This window comes from Molothrus aeneus, chromosome 1 (assembly GCF_037042795.1).
Source record: "Molothrus aeneus isolate 106 chromosome 1, BPBGC_Maene_1.0, whole genome shotgun sequence".
Lineage (NCBI taxonomy): Eukaryota > Metazoa > Chordata > Aves > Passeriformes > Icteridae > Molothrus > Molothrus aeneus.
This window is the reverse complement of record NC_089646.1, coordinates 91,701,170-91,720,348: the sequence shown is the minus strand read 5'-3', so window position 1 is coordinate 91,720,348 and position 19,179 is coordinate 91,701,170. Positions and strand designations below refer to the sequence as shown.

Genomic DNA, 19,179 nt, shown 5'->3' with positions numbered 1-19,179 from the left:
TGAGGCAGACTAGAAGAGCCTTGCATGCTCTATTTTGTCATCTTGTGAAGCCATAACCAAGAAGCACAAAGTCTGCATCATACCTTTCACTTCTGGCCGATACTGCATGCCATCATCTTTCTTTCCAACTGCATTTGTGTCATCTGTTTCTAGGTGATAAAAACATGCATGGTTACTCATTAGGAAAGGATATTCTCCAGACCACTACATGTGCATCACTGATAAGCCAGAATAATATTCAAAGAACTGTTTTAAATTGCAGTAAACCTGGACATACTCCCACATTGTTCCTCCCACACAACCAGGCTGGTATCACACCTAGTTGGTAGCCCCGGTGTCCAGACCAACATGGCACACCCCAAGCTTTAGGTTTTGAACTAAAAAATTTTCTGCGGTATGGACCTAGGTTATTTTGGTGACAGTCTGTTTTGGTGTGGGAACTGCCCAAGTTACAGATCTAGATGTAACTGGCAAAAATTTGGTAGAAATCTGTTATTCCCATGAGAAAGTCCTAAATGCAAGCCCCCAAAACCAAAGGATTATGGGCAAGGATTAGCTACAAGGCAGTAGGCAGAGGGTTTCAGTGGACCATTCCAAGACTGGAAAAGGAAATTATAGAATCACTTTGGTTGGAAATAAGCATATTTCAGATGCTTATTTCCAAATAAACATTTGAAATGCAAATAAGGGAAAACCCCATTAAAAATAAAGGATCAATGTCTGTGCAATCAGGGTTTCACACTGGAAGCATATTTTACAGCCCACAGCAACAAGAGGGAAGATTTCCCACACACCCATATTCGTTCTGTTCTCCTACCATCCCCCTCATGTAAGAACTGTTGGATTATTGCTTAGATTTTCCCAAGAGCTTTTCCAGTCTTTCCAGGTAACAGCACCCAAAGAAAGGCAATGTAAACACAGCACTATGTGTGTAGTGTGGGGAACTCAAAATTACAGGTGATGAGTTCATTGATAACTGCATCAGTGACTTCTGACCAAAAATACAAAAGGGAAAGTCTACCAAGCCAAGTTATGTCAGAACTTAACTTTTCCAAAAAGCCAAAATTAATCCTACCTGAGCAGTGGCCAAGGTGCCTGATGTCAATCTGCTCTTGCCTCAGACATGATGCCTCTCTGACAAAGCACGGATTGTTATAGGAACTTCCATCAGAAGCACATACAGGATTAAAACTGTATCCACTGCAGTCTATGTTACATACACATCTGTTAATTGAAGCATACGGCAAAACAAAATTGACATCCAGCAAACAAAAATTAAGTCATGTTAAGTCCTAAGTAAACACTAGCTTGGGCACCAATGCCAGGAGGGGAGAGCGTGCTGCTTGAGGATGCTGAAGAAGTCATTGGCGTCTCAGGTTTCCAAGCAGAATGTACAAAATTGTGAATACATGCTTCAGTGTGCTTTTCAATAATGTATTAATGTTTCTTGTAGTTTTGCTCTGGTATCAACTTCATAGAATACACCTGAAAAGTGATAACACACTAGTAGGAAGATTTATTACATTAATATACCAGTTTGTAGTGTTTATTCTCTAGTGTGAAGAAAATCAGAAGAATATTCTCACTTTTTCAGCATCAGGATCCTTGAGAGGGAAAACAAAAAGGACTCCCTTTTCTGTTAGGCAATAGAAAGAGTTTTATTTCAAAGACTGTATAGACTCAATATGCTTGGTTAATATTGGTTAATATCTTGCTGTGTCATTTCAGAAAGACTTTCATTCATACCTTTGAAAGTTAACAATAGGTCTATTATGTTGCATTTAAAAAAGGATTATGCAATCTGAATTATTTCATACTGCATCCCATTAACATTTTGGCTGTTTAGGATGAATGATTTTCCACACAATTTGCAACTAGGGATTGTAAAATGAAAGCAGGAAAAATGAAGACCTAGCACATAGCCAGTTCCTAACCACACAGAGGTAGGACAGCCAAAGGCTCAGACAGGACTATGACCTGTTCATGTTTAGATACTTCTGTAGCCCCAGCAAGAAATCCAGAAATTTTACATATGTGAATGGCACAGGAAAACTTTGCAACTTTCCATGCCTTACACCCCCTGATTATTTTAATCAATATTCTGCTTTCTAACTGAACTTCTATTTTTGAATAAAGTTTCTGTGCATGTTCCACATTGCTCTGCAAGTTCATCTCCACCTTTGGGATGGGGAAAATAAGGAGTGTGTTTGCAGAAAAAGGGGGAGGACAAGGTGGGCACCATGTCCAGCTCTCAGCCAAGCTCTTCCTGATGTCATGAGATGAGAAAGCCACTCTGCACCTTCTGAGAAGGTGGCAGTGGGCACAAAACCCTCTCTTTGGCAGAAAGCTCTGCAGTGGGTGCATGTTCTGACTGCCAGGAGTAACTATTAGCTTGATCTTGATTAGCTTACTCTTGTAAGTCACAGGAGGGGGGGAAACGTCCAAGCAACCAACTTACCAGGTTTTTTTGTTCTTTCCCACTATTGCAGATAAAATTAAACTATTAAACAGACAAATATTTGCCTCAAGCTGGTAATAAATCTGCAGCAGAACCAAATTCCGTGCTGCAGAAACACTGAAGGTGGCCAGCATACTTTTCTCTCTTCCTCTTCTTCCATGAGAACCTTTTCTTCCTTAATTTAAATATTCTAATTTTGCAGGTAATTTTCCATGCCTGTGAACTTCAGATTGTAGCTAGACAGAACATCTCTAGTGCAAGCAGGGTTTTAAGTGCACCTACTGACAGTGAAAAACTGCCCCAGTAATGAGTCTCTACACATCTTAGGGACCTACTTCCAAGTACTAATGAAGCCTCTAAATATCAATATGATGAGCATATGATAATCTTTCTTACTGGAAATGGTAATGGTTGTAAACCTCAGAACCAGGATGGAAATACTATTTTGTTTACCTACTCCCACATGATGTAAAGACTAATCAAGGGTTTATTAGGGTTTACTACACAGAAATAAAAGGCTCATGGCTCAGCAGCCATGCATATTTATTGACACAAACTAGCAGAGAGCCACTCCTCATTTGTATGACACTGGCTGTGTGCAGACAAATACCTTTGCTCTCCCTTAAATCTGCCTGTAGCCACCATCTGATGTCTGTAGCGTCATGATTATGGCTGGGTTTTGTCATTCCTGGTGACAAATAAGGTGAGTTTTGAAAATATCTTTTTTTTTCTTCATGGTGACATTACAGACTAGAGTTGAAACTGCTTGGAAACTGCTTAAGTTTCCATGCTTTTCTGTGTTTAGATTTAACATCTCTTAAGTGCTTACTTTCTCAGAATTGCCAGATGCTTGCTTTAGGGGTGCTTATGAATTCCTGACCCTGGTATTCTGATCAACAGTCTCAGTCTTATCTCCAACCATCTCATCAATGTACAGGAATTTCACATGTTGAGCCCCTTCACATGTATCTGATTATCTGCCTGCTGCCATTAGCTACTTCTTTGCCCACAGCCATGATGCCAAGGGGTACTTCCAGCCTTCCCCTGGCCAGTTGGTCACTGATTACTTGGCAGAGCTGTCACTTGGCCTTCAACTGTGGAATAATGAACAGTTAAATGGGACTGATGCACTTTACAAAAAATTAAAACTCTTATTCCAACATAAACCTCTAAAGCCTGTAAGAGGGCTGAAAGAGAACGAGTAAGGAGAGGACATGGCTTGAATGCAATGGTCTGAAGGGAAAAGGGCTTCCACAGATGCAATAGGGTGGCAGAGAAGGAGCCAGGAGCACGTATTAGAAACCTGGACTCATCAGAGAGTCTGCATAGGGTGCAGTGAGTTTGTCCTTGCTCATAGACAGTTTCCAGTAGACCAAAAAATACAGACAGGAAGTGCCAAATCGTGAGATGAGAGCAGTGACATATGGGGAGTGCTGCTCTTGACAGAAAACATGAAAAGAATGTTGTTTTTAACTGCTTGGTGTTTGTGAAGGAAGGCAAAACCATGGGAGAGCAAGTTGCTGCTCTGATGTTTCACATCAAACACTTTGAAACTGGAGCCTGAGTCCCTGTGAGGGGATGGGACCACCACAGACTGAAACAGATGAGCAACTCAGGAAAGTATTGGAAGACCTGCCAACAAACCCACTATGAAATACTGAAAATATGTTATATCCTGACGTCAGAGAGCTACAGAGGGCAGATAATAGCTTGGTAATGAGATGACAGGAAATCCAACTGCTTGGTGGAAGCCAGCTTCCCCCCACCACCAGCCAGTCTGGGAGCCAAAGCCAAGAAGTCAAAGCTCAAGGCTACCAAGCAGAGCCCACGGGTCTGAACCATATCACAGACCACACAAGAAGCAAACAAAATATGCAAGAAGATACAGCAGATAGTGAGAATGAGCTAAAAGTGGTATCTTAAAGGGCAAAAGTCTTATCAGAGGCCTTTGCAAGCAGGAGAACCTGTAAGAGGCACCAAGGACTGTTTTCCTTCACAGCTAAGACTGAAAATGAACATGAAATTGCAGCCCCATATTGCAATCTGTTCCCTGAAGTCTCTCTCCAGCTGGGGACAGAGCACAGAGAGAGCATAAGGACAATGCAGAGAGCTGCTCACAAAGGCAGGGCAGGAAAAGCTTGAGATCATGAAGGGGGAGCAGGGACACATGGGAGAAGCACAAGAGGGGCTTCACCCAGGAAGAGAGTGAACCTTATATGTAAAATTCAGAAGAAAAGAGTTAGTCACTTAAGGTAAAGTCACTTAACAGAATTGTGTATTAAGGACATCTTGAATGTGCTTAGTGCTTCATACAAGAAAGAAGTGAATGAGTGCTTCAAATTTTTGCTGGAAAAGCTTGTTGTAAAAGAGACACTGGAGTAAAAGGAGTGAGAGCCCTACAAACATTTTCTTCCCTATAGCCTTCCTACTGGTTTTAATCAAAAGGATTTAAACAGTTAATGCTCCAAATTGATGTCTTGCTGGAGGAGGTTCCTGCTTAAGGTCCTCAACAGATGATTTCTCTCACTTAACCCAGGGAAGTCAACAGGATATATTCATATGTTTTTCTGATGTACTAGGGTACACAGAAAAATTACCTGAATTTTGTCACCTGTCATCAGAGAGCTGATGCATTATCATTCATTAACACCATTAGTTAAACAGAAAAGCATTTGAATTTCAAGAAAGTACAAAGTGATATAATTAAACCAAGCAGATTTTTTTTGGCTGGTTTTAATAAGGAAGAAATGAGGATGTACACCTCATTTTTTAGGGACTACTAGGTGTAACAAAGTAAACGTGCTTAGTAAAATGAAGTGACAAGCTCAGGCTGTAAGAGCACTTGCTGCTATTAGCAAATTAATTAGATCCCCAGAGATCAGAACACATTTCAAGGCTGCCTTTTGTTTTCAGGCTTCAAGGTATACGTGGTCTGTTGGAAGTTCTGTGTGCTTAAAAACCCTGGTAGGTTCAAAGAAAAGAGAGGGAAAAGAACGGAAAGGAAAAGCATGATTGACTTGTGCAGCAGGCTTGGCTGCTTGGAGAGACTGGAATTTCCAACCAACAGATCAGGCTGCTGCATTTCTGCCCACCTGGGTCTTGCTCACAAATGTTTTTTTCTGGCCTGGCCTCTCAGGGAGCGCTGCTTGCTATCCCTTCCCAGGAACTGACAACAGTGAGCACTCTCAGGTACTCACCAATTCTTTGGCACATCTGCTTACAAATGTAAAATGGAAACACTAGAGTAAAACAAAGTGTGTGAAATGCACACAGATGGATAAGGGTATGCTTGATGGAATAAATTTAGGTGAATTGAAATAGCAGGGGTGTTGCAATTGCAGTTAAGAATATAACCATGGCAAATGAAGGATTTGCTTTCATTTGATGCTGCTTCCCTTGTGTGCAGTTCTTCCCTGATGAAACCTGAACTAAGAAAATCTGGATTTCAAAGTGATTTTTCTACCTATTTGACTAGACTTGAATCTTCATCAGGTTTGTGGTATGTTTTTAAAAATCCCTTTATAGCACAAGAGAAGTAGAATTCAATTCTACAAAGCTTCTTTGCACCTCGCTTTAGCACTCTGTCTTTACTTCTGCCCAGCAATCCAGAACACCCTTTGAATACCATAAGCTTCAGCTATTTTCCAGACATCCCTTTTCCTACATTCCCCTTTATCATGGCATGGCTCTCTCTGACCACTGAAGAAATTTAGTCTTTACTGCAGTGAGCTTCTCACAGCATACATGGTGGACTGATGTTTGCTCTCTCAAAAGCAGCCTAACCCTCCCTCCACCCCCAAATAATAGGAACCTTCAAAGACTTGGCACACACTGCTCCAAAGATCACTAAAAATATACATTAAAACCAGACATGAATTATTTCCCATCTAGGATCTATTCAATTTCTTAATAGCCAGTATAGTGAAAAGACCATTATGCTATTCCTATGATATCAGAATATCCTCCACCCAGTTTTTCATAATTCAGAATCCCACAACACAGTCTTAAATCCCTTGTTTAGGTTGATTTTGTCTATTGTCTGGATGGTTTGTTTTGCACACAAATACTTAGGATTTTTTTCTTCAGTTGGATCAGAAAGCTGTGAGTTGCATTTACACAGGATTTAGATACCCTTCCTTATGAATAAACAATATCATACCCTAAAAAGTTAATTTAAAAAAAGTTGGTAAATGAGTGAAAATGTGGTCAAAAGAGGTAAGTATAAACTTGCATGCCAGATTTCAAACAGGCCAAATCTTTCCCTAGAGGACAATTTATATAGACAAGGCAGAGACTAGGACTTTGAAATATCCACATTGGCATTTCTAACTGCTAATACTAATACTTCTGAAATTCTGGTTTGGCCTTTGTGAAAACAGACACTATGTAAATTATAGGCCAGTTGAATTTATATATTGCTGAGGTACCTTTACTTTCCAAAGTAAATCTCATAAAATGTTAATCTCAAAAGGTCTACTTGGGGATCAGCTGTCAATCTTTCTTGAAAATCTACATTATAAGTCAAAACATATCTTTGACAGCAGAGTACACTTATTAAAAAAAAAAAAAAGACTGAATGTGCTCAGAATCACATTTCCATATTTCTTCTGTTAAAAAAAAATATGTAAAACTGAGAACATGATAAATGTGAATTTTTATAGTCAGGCTACTTTTAAGTTAGTGATTTCCTTATCAAAGACCAAAAAAAAGAGAAAAGATAACAACTCAAGTGGGGCCTTGACAAGATGGAGGAACCTCCAGAGGTCTGAAGACGACAGGACATCTGTCACCCTGCTGCAGGACAGATTGCAGGTGGACCGGCAGGGAAGCAGCTCTGCAGAAAAGGACCTGAGGGTCCAGTGGAGCAGCAGGCTGGGGGGCTGCATCACAGGAGGGTCACCAGCAGAGCAAGGGAAGGGACTCTGGTCCTGCATTCAGCACTCATGAGGTCTCATGTGAAACACTCTGTCCTGCTTTGAGAGCCCCCAGTAACAGCAAATACTCTGAGGAACTGGAGAGGCTGCAGTGGTGAGAGGCTGTGATGGGCAGAGGGATGGAGTGTGGGCTGTGTGAGGAGTGGCTGGGGGCACTGCCCCTCTTCAGCCTGGAGAGGAGAAGGCTAAGGAGGTGAGTGCTGTCACCAACAACCCAACAGGGGTTATCGAGGAGAGTGAGGCTCTTTTCAGAGGTACAAAAAGAGGAGTGAAAAACAACAGTTGCAAGTCACAAGGAAAGAAATGGTGATTGAATATGAAAAAATTATTTCAAAGTGAGAGAAGTCCAGCGCTTGAACAGATATGCCCAGCTGTGAAATCTTTCTTTGTGGAGATGGTCAGAGCTCTCCTGGAGAAGTCCTTGATCTTACATGGATGAATTATCCCTGGTTGCAGCGCAGGGCAAGAGCACAGACCCTCTAAAGATCCTGCCTTTTGATTGTGTACTGATAGGATGATCTGTTTATCTCATGAACAGTCAGTAGAACTGAAAAGCCCTGTGTGTGCTAAGAAAAAGTCAGGAGCAAACCTTGTATGTTTGTGACCTGATCTACAGAATTTACCCCACCAGCTCTAGGTGGCCCCAGGCTTTGTGCTGCCACCTCCGTGTCCACCTCTCAACACAACTGCATTTCCAATTCAGAATTCCAACAGAAAACACCCAGCCACATTCATACCACCTATGTTTGTGGACTTCTTGCCACATTCTCAGACAAGAGTATAAGTCTACCAACCTCTTGTGCACACATTTTGCACCACTATGCATAATATGTTGTCTGTTCAACAAAGAGGAGGAAGCTTTTGGCCAGAGAGACATCTGATGGTCAGAGGAGAAAGGCAGACACTGACAGAATGGTGCAGCAGTTTTTCCCATGATATACACAACCTGTTTCAGTTTTGGCACTCAATAAGAAGGAAGTTCCACCCATCCCATCCTGTTACCTCAGATCTACAGAAAATCACTGCTCAGGCAAATGACATGTTATATGTTTATGCAATTTCAGACTAATGCATCCACAGGTGACTGTCTATGCCCTTGGAAAGATTGACCACAAACTAGCAACTCTTTAAAATACTTACAAGTTGTATGAAAAAAAGAAGAAAAATGTGGAGAAATATATTTCTGTGATGCTTCCTCAACCTGATTACTTTCAGTGTTTAGATAAAGAAATAATGTATTGATTTGCATATAGCTGAATACAAATTTTCCAAGTGTGTTGCTTATGACAACCTTCTCCTCAGACTGTATTTCTGTGTCTCGACCACTTGACCTAGAATCAACATTGAGATTTTTCATAGAAGCAGTGGAAATTATAAAGTTGTTTATACTTTTGCATTCAGTTTACTGTGCATTGTTAACACTTTTGGTTTAGACAGATAGTGTTTCTGTGAAGTCAAAAAAAATTAAGATACAAATCTAAAACCCTGTGCAAAGCCTGATTTCTTCAAACTATATGTGATCCAGTGCAATAATAGCATATGTATCATTTTTGATTAAGAGATAGCCATAATGCTTTAACACCAAACATGAAAACTAAGAATCTGTAACTTTTTCAAAGAGGAAAATAAAATTTAAGAGCAAAAAAAATTAGCATCACTAATTTGTAATATGGCACAAATCGCAGATCTGTACAACCGATCTTTAAATTTGTTATGAAAATGCACCAAGATTTGGTAATTACACAGACTCACTGATTAATTTAGGCTTAAGAGATGTGCAGAGATCATGTAGTCCCAGCCCCTGCTCAAAATTGGTCCCAAGGCTGTGTCTGATCAAGTTCAGACCATCTCCATGGATGGAAATGCCAGACAAGGTGTTGGAGAGTCCAATCACCCTCGTGGTAGAAACACTTTCTATTATGACAACACAAAATTTAACATGCTTTGATCTCTGTCTATTGCCCCTCAGGACATCACTGTGCATCTCTGAGAAGAAAGGACCTGCTTAGATAACTCTAAGGACCTGCAAGTTCAACTTTAAAAATCAGGACATGACAAAGGGTCTTGCTTCTGCTTCTCTATTTTAAGGATCCCCCTGCAGTTTTCACTGAAAGCATCAGGTGCCAACATAGGATGTCACCATTTTTGCATAGGATGCCACAGCTTTCCATACCCAAAAGACAAACCACATTCTGCAGGGAATAAAATTGTCTTTAGCACAATTTTTCCATTATTGGTAGAAAATTTGCCCATTCTGCTCCCTAGGCTATTGAGGGTGGCCTCTTGGCAGGTCCTGAGATTCCTCATTAATTCCAGCTCATTTACCTCAACACGCATGTGTGGCACCCTTCCCACCAATTCACTAAACATTTTACCCATAAATTAATTTCCTTATTGATAAATGAGGAGTAGAGATACTATTTTGCTTCTCAAGAGCAGTCGGAGCAGAAGGAGCTGGTGTTTGTAAAGTCTCAGATTGCACAGCTTGGAAAAGAGGCTGAAAAAATTCATAACTGTGCATTTACTGTTTGTATCATAAATATGTCTTGAGATGATCTACTTAACATTAGGGGACAGCTCAGCTAACTCATACAGTTACTATAATGGAGCAAAATTTGCTTTAAATGCCTTCTGTTATCACCTGGATCACTCTATTAAGTGTCTTAACATCACAGGATGCAAGCAAGGGCTGTCCAGGCCTAATAAACCTACATGAATGGAACTAATTACACCTTTTCTTTGTGATTCAGTAGACATTACCACTCTATTCAAAAAAGTTCCAGGGGACATTCTTATGTCTTAAAAAGGAAAATCAAACCAAAATATTTTTATGAAATTAGAGTTTTGTGATTTGCTAGACTTAGGGCTGATAGTGTTTGTAATCTAGCACAAATTTGAATTCAATGATAATTCTGACTAGCAGTGTTTATACATAATGAAAAATATTTGTGTTGCAAGTAACTGTGTATGTCATGATATAATTTTATGATGTCAAAACCCACATTGAAACACAGCAGCAAAGAGAATAAAAATTACATATTAAAAGCAGTTATAAGGGGTGCTCTATTAAAGTTTCCCAATAGAAGATTTCAATCCCATCTTGGTTCTGCCAAGTAAATAACTGTTTTGATTTTATGAAAAATTATGCCAATTCCTATATTCTACTTTAGCAAGTTTGTGACTTGCTATGTGACTTGTCAAAACCAACCTTGTGAAGGCAATCTGTGTTAACAGACCCTGATTTATCTATGGCTAAACAGTGAATATCACTGAAGCCTGTTTTAATGGTTAAAGGCACTGGGAAAAAAAAATAAATTATATTAAATTCCTGTATAGAATTTAAAAATATTATCCAATAAATTGCAAATAACCTACATGGGAATATTTTCGAACTTGTGTGCATTTTCTACATAAACGGTCTTGTTTCCACTTATTTTTTTAATGAGGACTAATTAAAAAAATCTTAGACGCAAAATAGCACTCTTTGCCCATTGTCAAGAAGCAGGAACTGGTTTCATTTTATATGACTAGGATGTAGATAATAAACCTTCTTCTCCCCTCAGCTTTATCCTAATTTTCTTATAGATACTATATAGCTTCAGGAATTCCAGCTCTACAAGTGCAGAAAGACTAGGCAAGCTTTTACTGAAGTTGAATGCTTCAGGATTTATTTTCCAAAGCCAAAAGCACATCTTAGTGCATAAAGCAAACATATATATATATATATAATCTATACCATCTTTCCAGTCATAAATGAAGCAGACCAAGGCAATATTCCAAAAGATTATTAGTATTGCAAAAACCAGGTCTAGTTAGCTCTAGTTCATTTGTCTTTCTCCTGGAAAGAGCAAGTTGGCTTCAGTACTTTGGCATTTTATGAATGATACTTTGTGAAGTATCATGCTAGTATTCATGAGCACTATTACCATTTTGCTTTCCCTTGTATTCTACAATTTAATCTTGAATGTACATCTTGAATGTTAGTGCTAAGCTGCTTTACTGTCTGAGATGTCTTCATGCTGGTATCCTGTAATAAAACCTTGTGCAATTAAGACATATTTCAATATTAAATGGATTCCAGCTGGAAGACAAGAAAAGGGAGAATGATGTTTTCTGCAATTCGTGATGTTCAGGCACCGTTATTCTGAGATGCTGCTCCCTCTGTGGATACAAAAATGTACCATGTGCAAGTCTCAAACACCTTCATGCTCTGTGTCTGCAGCCACAAACCCAGTACCTGCCACCAGCCCATATCCCAGTAAACCTTATTCCATACAGGACAAAGGCTGTTGGAAAACAAAGCCCCATCAACAGACAGGACATCATTTAAAAACCCCCTAAAGCCTCGTGGGGCTGTCTGAAGAAGCCCTTTCCTTCATGATATCTCTGCCCTTCCTGAGAGCCCCACAGAGCCTGGACAGCTGGGGTGTAATACAACCAAGTACCTTGAGCAGGGAAATGTGGTGCATCTGCGCCTGCACTATGAATTGTCCTTAAAAGCTTCTTGTTTCCTGATAATTTGTTTTGAAATTTAATTGACAATAATTAATATTTTTCACTAATTTCCCCCTATGTGCATCTAAGAGATCAAATGCCACAGAGAGTTTGGAAGATCTGACTGGCTCAAGTCTCCAGTTCAACTTCACCTTTAGGTCCAAGGTTAGCATTGATTCATAAAGTATAACTGCATGTTATACTTTATGAACAAGGAGAACATAGAGAAAAAAAATCTCAGGGTTGAATAATCAGTATTTATTTTGCATTCCTGTTTGGTTTTTGACTTGTTTTGTTGGCAGAATAAAACAAATCAAGGCTTTTTTTTCCCCATTTTTTTTTAAATATTAGTTAAAGGTTTTCCAGTACAACTCCCTGTTGTATTCTCCCACTACTTTGCAACTGCAGATGGTTTGTTCTTTTACAGACACATATCAAACACATTATTATAGGATGGCACTAAAGCTTCAGTTAGTAAGAACAAACCTAGTCAAGCAGATAATCATGTACCTTTAACATTTTTTTTCCTTTTGTTCAGTGATATTGTTAGGGAAAACATTACATACCCGACATTCTCTGCATCTTCATCACACTCAGCCCTGTATTTGCAAACTCCACATTTTGAGTGTTTTCTCTGAACTTCTGTCCCAGATCCTTCATATTCTGAAAAAAAAACAATAACAGAAAGGATGACTTTTAAATTAAGCTCTGTTTTTGCTTACCTAAATCCATTTGCTTTCAGGAATACTGTCAACATAAAGCTGTCATATACTGAAGCTATTAACCTTAATAGTGCTCCCTTTTTGAAAGTCAGTCAATTGGAGGTTGGTAGAACTGTACCAGTGATAGAAAAGCATCCCTGAAAACACTAATGCTTCATTGATTAGCTCTTCCTTTATTCTTATTTCAGTCATTTTTATTTATTCCTGCTTCACCAGGCACATAACTGGCATTGACATGTATCCCAGTCACATTTACTCTTAATTGCTACTGATAATGTATAAACCCTGTCCCTTTAGATGTCCTTGAATATTTGGTACTGGGGATTTAAATGCTATTTTCTGTGACAGTCTTTAATTACAGATATCTTTATGCAAGGTTACTGCTTGCATTTTTCCCCCTTTTTGATTCCTGCCTATGAGATTACACTGTGCTCATATGTCACATATGCTGTGGTGTATTTTCCAGACTACTTTGTTTAGTTCCACAGAAATAAAAGAAAAAGGTCGTCCTAAAAAGAATCTGGTAGAAATGCTATGTATCCTAAAAAGTAAAATCAATTTCTCAAATATTCTGATCCTAAAAACATCCACAATAATTTTACTGTTGACATCAAAAGTCTTCACCAAGTAAGAGAAAATTTACTTTATGACATAAAAGATGAATAAATTATACTCTTACTGTTTCACTACCATTAGCCACTCCTATTTTTGATTTTTAACAAAGTGATGAAGGAGAGCTAGGTATTTGAAAGGAAGGAAAAGAACCACAGAAATCTGCAGAGGGAGTCGAGATCCACTTGAAGTGGATCACAGTATGGTGGTGGTGCACAGCTGACTGCACCAGGCTGCCAGATGGACGGAGATCAAAGTGATTCCTTTCCTTTCCTCTTAGCAGCTTTATGTGCTGTGGCAACAGTAAATCAAACTCCACCAATGCAACAGCTGAATTTACATTCTTTAAATACAAACAGGAAAAAGAAATCCACAACAGCTCTTCCTAATTTCCCTGCATCTTGGCTGCAGGGAATCACTCCCTCGGACCTGTGGGACGGTGTTTCCATGAAGAATAGTGCAGGTGAGACCTGCAAGCTAACTGCCTTCTGTCTAAAGCATGCTGTGCATTTTCCAGAGATTAATACCTATCAAACAAATTTCCTGCTGTAGAAATTCTATCACCACTCTTATCAAGTTGCAGTAGAGGTCATCTTGCTTTTATCTTTACAAATGCACATCTTATTTGATTTCTCCTTCTTTCCAGGTGCCACATTCCTATGCCTACATTTGGCATTTTAAAGTGTCCTTTAGTGTCAGATTTCACTTTTCCATGCTAATAAATGATCCCCTACGGTTTGAATAAGTTAAACAAATGACACTGCTTTCATTCATGGTATTTCCATTTCTTTTTCTGTTCTTATGACCCTTGATGCCCTTTGTCAGCAAGTTGACATCTTCTGGAGGTACAGGTACAAGAGCTGGACATATTGTTCCAGAAAAGTTGTCACCAAAGCCAAATACCATTTGTGACATTCTTCACTTTAAACATCCAACAATCATATTGCTTTTTGACCATTTTTCTGCACTGACAAACATATTTACTTTATTATCCACTTTATTCCCAAATGAATACTTTCCAGGGTCAACAGTCTGTAGGAGAGATGTTTTCCTGACATCAAGGAAAAATTACCGAGGTCCTGCACTCGCTACAGATAACTGTCTTCAGACATTAAAATCCTGCCTGCTTATGCATCCTGTTAGCTCAGTGACCTGTTCTCTGTCATCCACACCAAATCATTGCTGACTGATTTGCTCCCAGGTCACCAGTGGAAGGGGTCACAAGGCCAAGAACAGTCTCTAGAAACACACTCATTTTCTACCAATTCCTTAACATTTAATGATCTATTGATTGGCAGTATTTTTTCACATTAGATGTGCACTGTGTGGTTGCTGTGCTCTCTAGTTACTTGGACTTGTGTGAGATTAAAGATTGCATTTGACTGAGAAAGGTTATGGCTCTGTGACGATACTCTTAAATAAAATGTTCTGTTGTACAAATGCCTTTTTTGGAAAAAATCAGTTTAAAAAATTGTAATTTTCATAATAAAGGTTTTCCATGAACTCATAGTGACTGGCATTAGTACTTTTTCCCTCCCTTAATTTTGTACTCAGTTGATTTTTCCACCTTCTATTTCACTGCTGTGCTTCTCATAGGTGCCAGAATGAGAGGCTGTTGCCCCCCAGTCATCACATTTATCTTTTCTGAAAATATTTCTATATTATTTATTATTATTCTACTGAAGAAAAAGAGACAAAAACATCATCAACAGCCTAGAGAATTCTTTACCACCCATTTTAAAGCTTTCAGGTGCAAACCTGGCAAACCTGCTGGTTACAAAATATTTCAACATACTTAATATCCTTCTATGGTACCACTAGCATGGAAAATATTTCATCATACCCCATTTATACTATCTGACTTGACTACAAATGCAACCAGAGTGCTTTACTGAGCACTTTTACTGCACTATTTCAATTTTGCAATGGAGCAAAAGAAGTAACACACACACCAAGCACATGCAGCATATACACCCTTCCTCTTCAGCTCAAGTTATGCTCCCTGTGAATGTCCCAGCACCTTTTTATTTTCAGAATCATAGCCACAACTACTTTTCATTGTTTCTATGTATTATTTGATGTAAAATTCTGTCTCGCTCCTTTCCCCCTGACACCCCCCTTTCTAAAATTGCTTTCTCTACCTTTTAAAATTGCATTTGCTTTTAAAAATTTGTGACTATAGTTTTTTCTTGATTAGATTAGATTGCTGGACCTCATGTATATCAGTCACCTACAATATTCAGAAGCATCTTTCACTACTAGCTGCATTATGTTTTAGCAGTAACAGTATTAGACACTGCATATAATATAGACTGATGTCCTGTTGTGGTTTAGGACTGGTACTCCCCATTCAGTGTCCCCAGCAAGAATCTCCAAATCATGGGCTGCTCTCTGGCTCTGCTCTCCCCTCCCCCTTGCCCCTGTGGTGGGATGGTGTGGTAAACTGGAGGCACAAAAACTAAAACTCACAGGTCAAGGCAAGAACAATTTACTGGAGACAGCAATGAGATAAGAAAACAAACAGTAACAGCAACAATAACAAAAGTGCACAGAAGAGAGAGTGACTCACATACTATAATGTTCACTGCAGCACCCAAATTGACTGCAGCCATGCTGCCCCTACCAAAAACGCCCCTACCATTCCTTCTAGAAAAAAAACTCCCTTCCCCTGCTCCCAGCAATATATGAGGTGTTGTAGAATAACTTCTGGGTCCTGGCCATGCCACCTCCTGGCTACTGCAAAAATGAACCTTGCCCTGGCTGGAACCAAGACAAGTCCTTCAAGAAAACACAATGCAATTTCCCACCAACATAGAGTAGATGAATATTGTTTTTCAACCCAAATTGGTAGCAGACCTGTACACCTGTATCCTGTTAAAATATGTTAACCCATTAATATTTGAGAGCATGTTTCTCTGGTGCAAACATCTTCAAATGGCAACATATGCCCTGACATGTTACCTCTCCCTTCTCCTTTCTCCCCTACATTTGATTGTTCCTACATAGGTTGTAGGCATTAATTTTAATATTCCAATCAATTGGATCCTCCCAGCAGGTTTCAGTAATAACAATTAGGTCAAAATATGCTCCCAAATGAGCAATTCAGTCTCCTCTTGTTTATTATGCAAGCTTCTAATATTGATGTATAGATGACTAGAGAATTTCTTCTTCTTGGTTTTGTGGGTATCTTGATTAATTCTGTTCTTGACATATTAATTTGATGTTGAGTGAAAGCTCATTTTCCCTCTCTTTTCAGCTTCCTTACATATTTCAGGGCAGCACCTCATTAATGCTCTGTCCTTCACAAGAAACAAGGCACAAAGACAGGATCAGTGGCTCCCAGTTGTCTCTCTGAGCTGTGCTCCCTACACTTCTCCTCGAGTCATTATTCCTGTGCAGAAGATGGCCAGCTATATCTTAGGAGCTGCAGGGCAGGAGCCTGCCAATGGAGAGCAGCTCTAGAGGAATTGGGCAGCAGTAAATTGCTTCCCTCAGCAACTCATTTGTGTGTTCCTACAATGGTAATGTGGTTGGGTTTCTGCTGAGGGCTTTCAATCAGGCTTAAAGCAAGAGCATCCATCTGTGTCAAGGTGAAGTTTTGTCTGCCCTAAGGCATAGCTTGGAAAGGGAACTATGCTGTATATTTGTATTTATCACTGTTCCCAGTGAAGAGGGGGGAGCTGGAACTCCTCAGTAGCTGTGTATAGATAGAATTCCTTGATAGAATGCCCAGGAAAGCCCCTCTGAAAATCAATTCCTAACTGGTTTGAGATCATAATGATTTTTACTGAATCTTATGGGATCAACTAATCTCAAAAAGATTTCTGACTGTGAGTCCCTCAGTATGGCTAGCGCTGGAAATTCCTCTCAAAATACCACAGTCCACAGAACTGCACACTAAGGACTGCAATTCACTCCAGAGCTTAGTGACTTATCCTACATTCCATTAATTTTTAGGGCAACTTTAATGACGCACTTAGTTAAAAAGGAGATTGTTCCCATAATTTGAAACAAAGCTGCAAACCTGCTCTTTTTGTCTGTAAGTATATATTTAAAGCAAGTGCAACACTACCCTGAGCTCTCCCAAAGTTTTGGCAAGTGATGTCTTGAATTCTCTTGACCACTCTGCTGGATCATATGCAAAAGCAGTATTTGGCAGTGTGGAAGGTCCTGCTCTCTTATCCGACCACCCAGCTGGCTTAGAAGCAAAGCCTGGCCTGGTCCAGCAGAGATCTATATGGAGCTGAAAGATCCTTTCCATGTGCAGTGTGGACCACACATTGCTGCTTCAAGCACTCTTCAGTAAAAGGCACCAGCCTTTGGAAGTGGATTTTGCAAGAACAGGCATTACAGGCTTAGCAGGAGGATGCTGGGTCTACTTAGGTGCCGTGGAGGAGGAGAGTTTGAAGATTTCTCCCCTAATCACAACCCAGCCAAGGTGACTGGCTTGCCCAGTCTTTTGGCAATGACAATCTGTCACTTAATAAGCAAAGGACATCAGGATGAGCACTGTAGGACTCTCTACCACCACTACCCTCATGGGGTGGTAGGGATTTCACAGACCTGAGAACTGGAACTTCTGCTTTGCTTCTGTGCATGTGACATGGTGGATAATGGTGGGAAAAGCTGGCATATTGCAAGACTGAATCAGCTTTCACACTGCAGAAACCTCCAGTTAGAGAACCCACTCACTCCAGTGCCCTAATTCAAATGCAGATAACTCCTTTTTCTCCAAAGGAAGACACAACAGCTTCAGAGTAAGCACCAGGGAAAAGAAGCATGGTTAGATGATGGCAGAAAACAAAGGACAAGAAAGTCACCAGATGCCAAGGGAGGTGTCCCACAATTCCATGAACACACTGGATGTCCAGTGCAGGGTATATAAGAGGAATCTGTCCTCATTTATTACATATCCGGTGCAAGAAGGAAAAGGAGTCTGTCTTTATGTGCCTCTGGCTCCAGCATCCTTCCAAGCATGCTCCAGCATCCCTGAAAAACCTGCTTAGAATAAGTCTCCACCAACAGAGTGCCTGAACATTTAGGGTCTTTGCCTCTGCCTTTGTGAACTGTTGCTGTAAAAACAGCAATTCTTGCTTGTTTTATTTCAGTGCTAATTTTACCTACATAGAATGTGATCTTGACAACAATAAATAAGGCTATTTGAAGCTGAAGTGGTATTCAGTGACAAGCCAGGTGATGGAATCTGCATCTTAAATCTTCCTAAGTCACACACCATTGTAGGAATAGCTAAAAGACCTGATGCTACCTCCTATCCAGGGTGCTAATCACCACCAAGTTTCTGCAAGTCATATTAAAATACATTAAAACAAATCAGCAGCAGTATTACAAATTAAAATAGAAAATATTCGAGGCTCTAAATTGTGTGTGTTTATTCCACCCTGACTGTGTGACAATTACTGGATAAGTGTTGTCCCCAGTGAGGGGAAGGAACAGATGGCAGCCTGCTAAAAAGCACATACTGTATATCAATTTATTAATTACTAAATGCAATCTGCTAGACGTTCATCACAAGCTACTTCAGCTATTAAATTTCAGAGGGATTAGAAATTCAAAACAAATTATTTTAATAATAATTAACTTAGCTATATGTATTGCAAGCATGTTATTTCCTTAGCTTAAAAGCCTGAAATGATTGGGTGCCATCTGTCTAACTACCATTACAACTTTTTTAATATCCAAAGGGCATTTTGCTCAGGTACACAAACACTGAACAAAATGAATTAAAAATTAATATTATGGGCATAGTAGGGCACTTAGAAATCTCACCCTTGTTGGTTGATTACTAGAGCAGGGAACATGATTCTTCTAGGACAGTGATTTGTTTCTGAGCCTTTACCATTTGTTAGGTCTTTCATGGTGTTTGTTACAAATGCTGATGGTTTTCAACATATTCTTGCAAAGGCCTTACTATATCACAAAGTCAACATCACAGCTGTGA

At 39.6% G+C, this 19,179-nt stretch overlaps 1 protein-coding gene across 1 annotated transcript in view; it reads right to left on the bottom strand.

Annotated features, from left to right (window-relative positions):
• TMEFF1 (transmembrane protein with EGF like and two follistatin like domains 1) overlaps nt 1–19,179 on the bottom strand; it is a 113,303-nt gene that overhangs the window by 12,614 nt on the left and 81,510 nt on the right. Inside the window, exons 5-7 of the mRNA XM_066560688.1 lie at nt 12,453–12,549; nt 1,076–1,224; nt 84–149 (exon numbers count right to left, since the gene is read on the bottom strand). Coding sequence (XP_066416785.1) covers nt 84–149; nt 1,076–1,224; nt 12,453–12,549 — 312 coding nt within the window. The remainder of the gene's footprint in view (nt 1–83; nt 150–1,075; nt 1,225–12,452; nt 12,550–19,179) is intronic.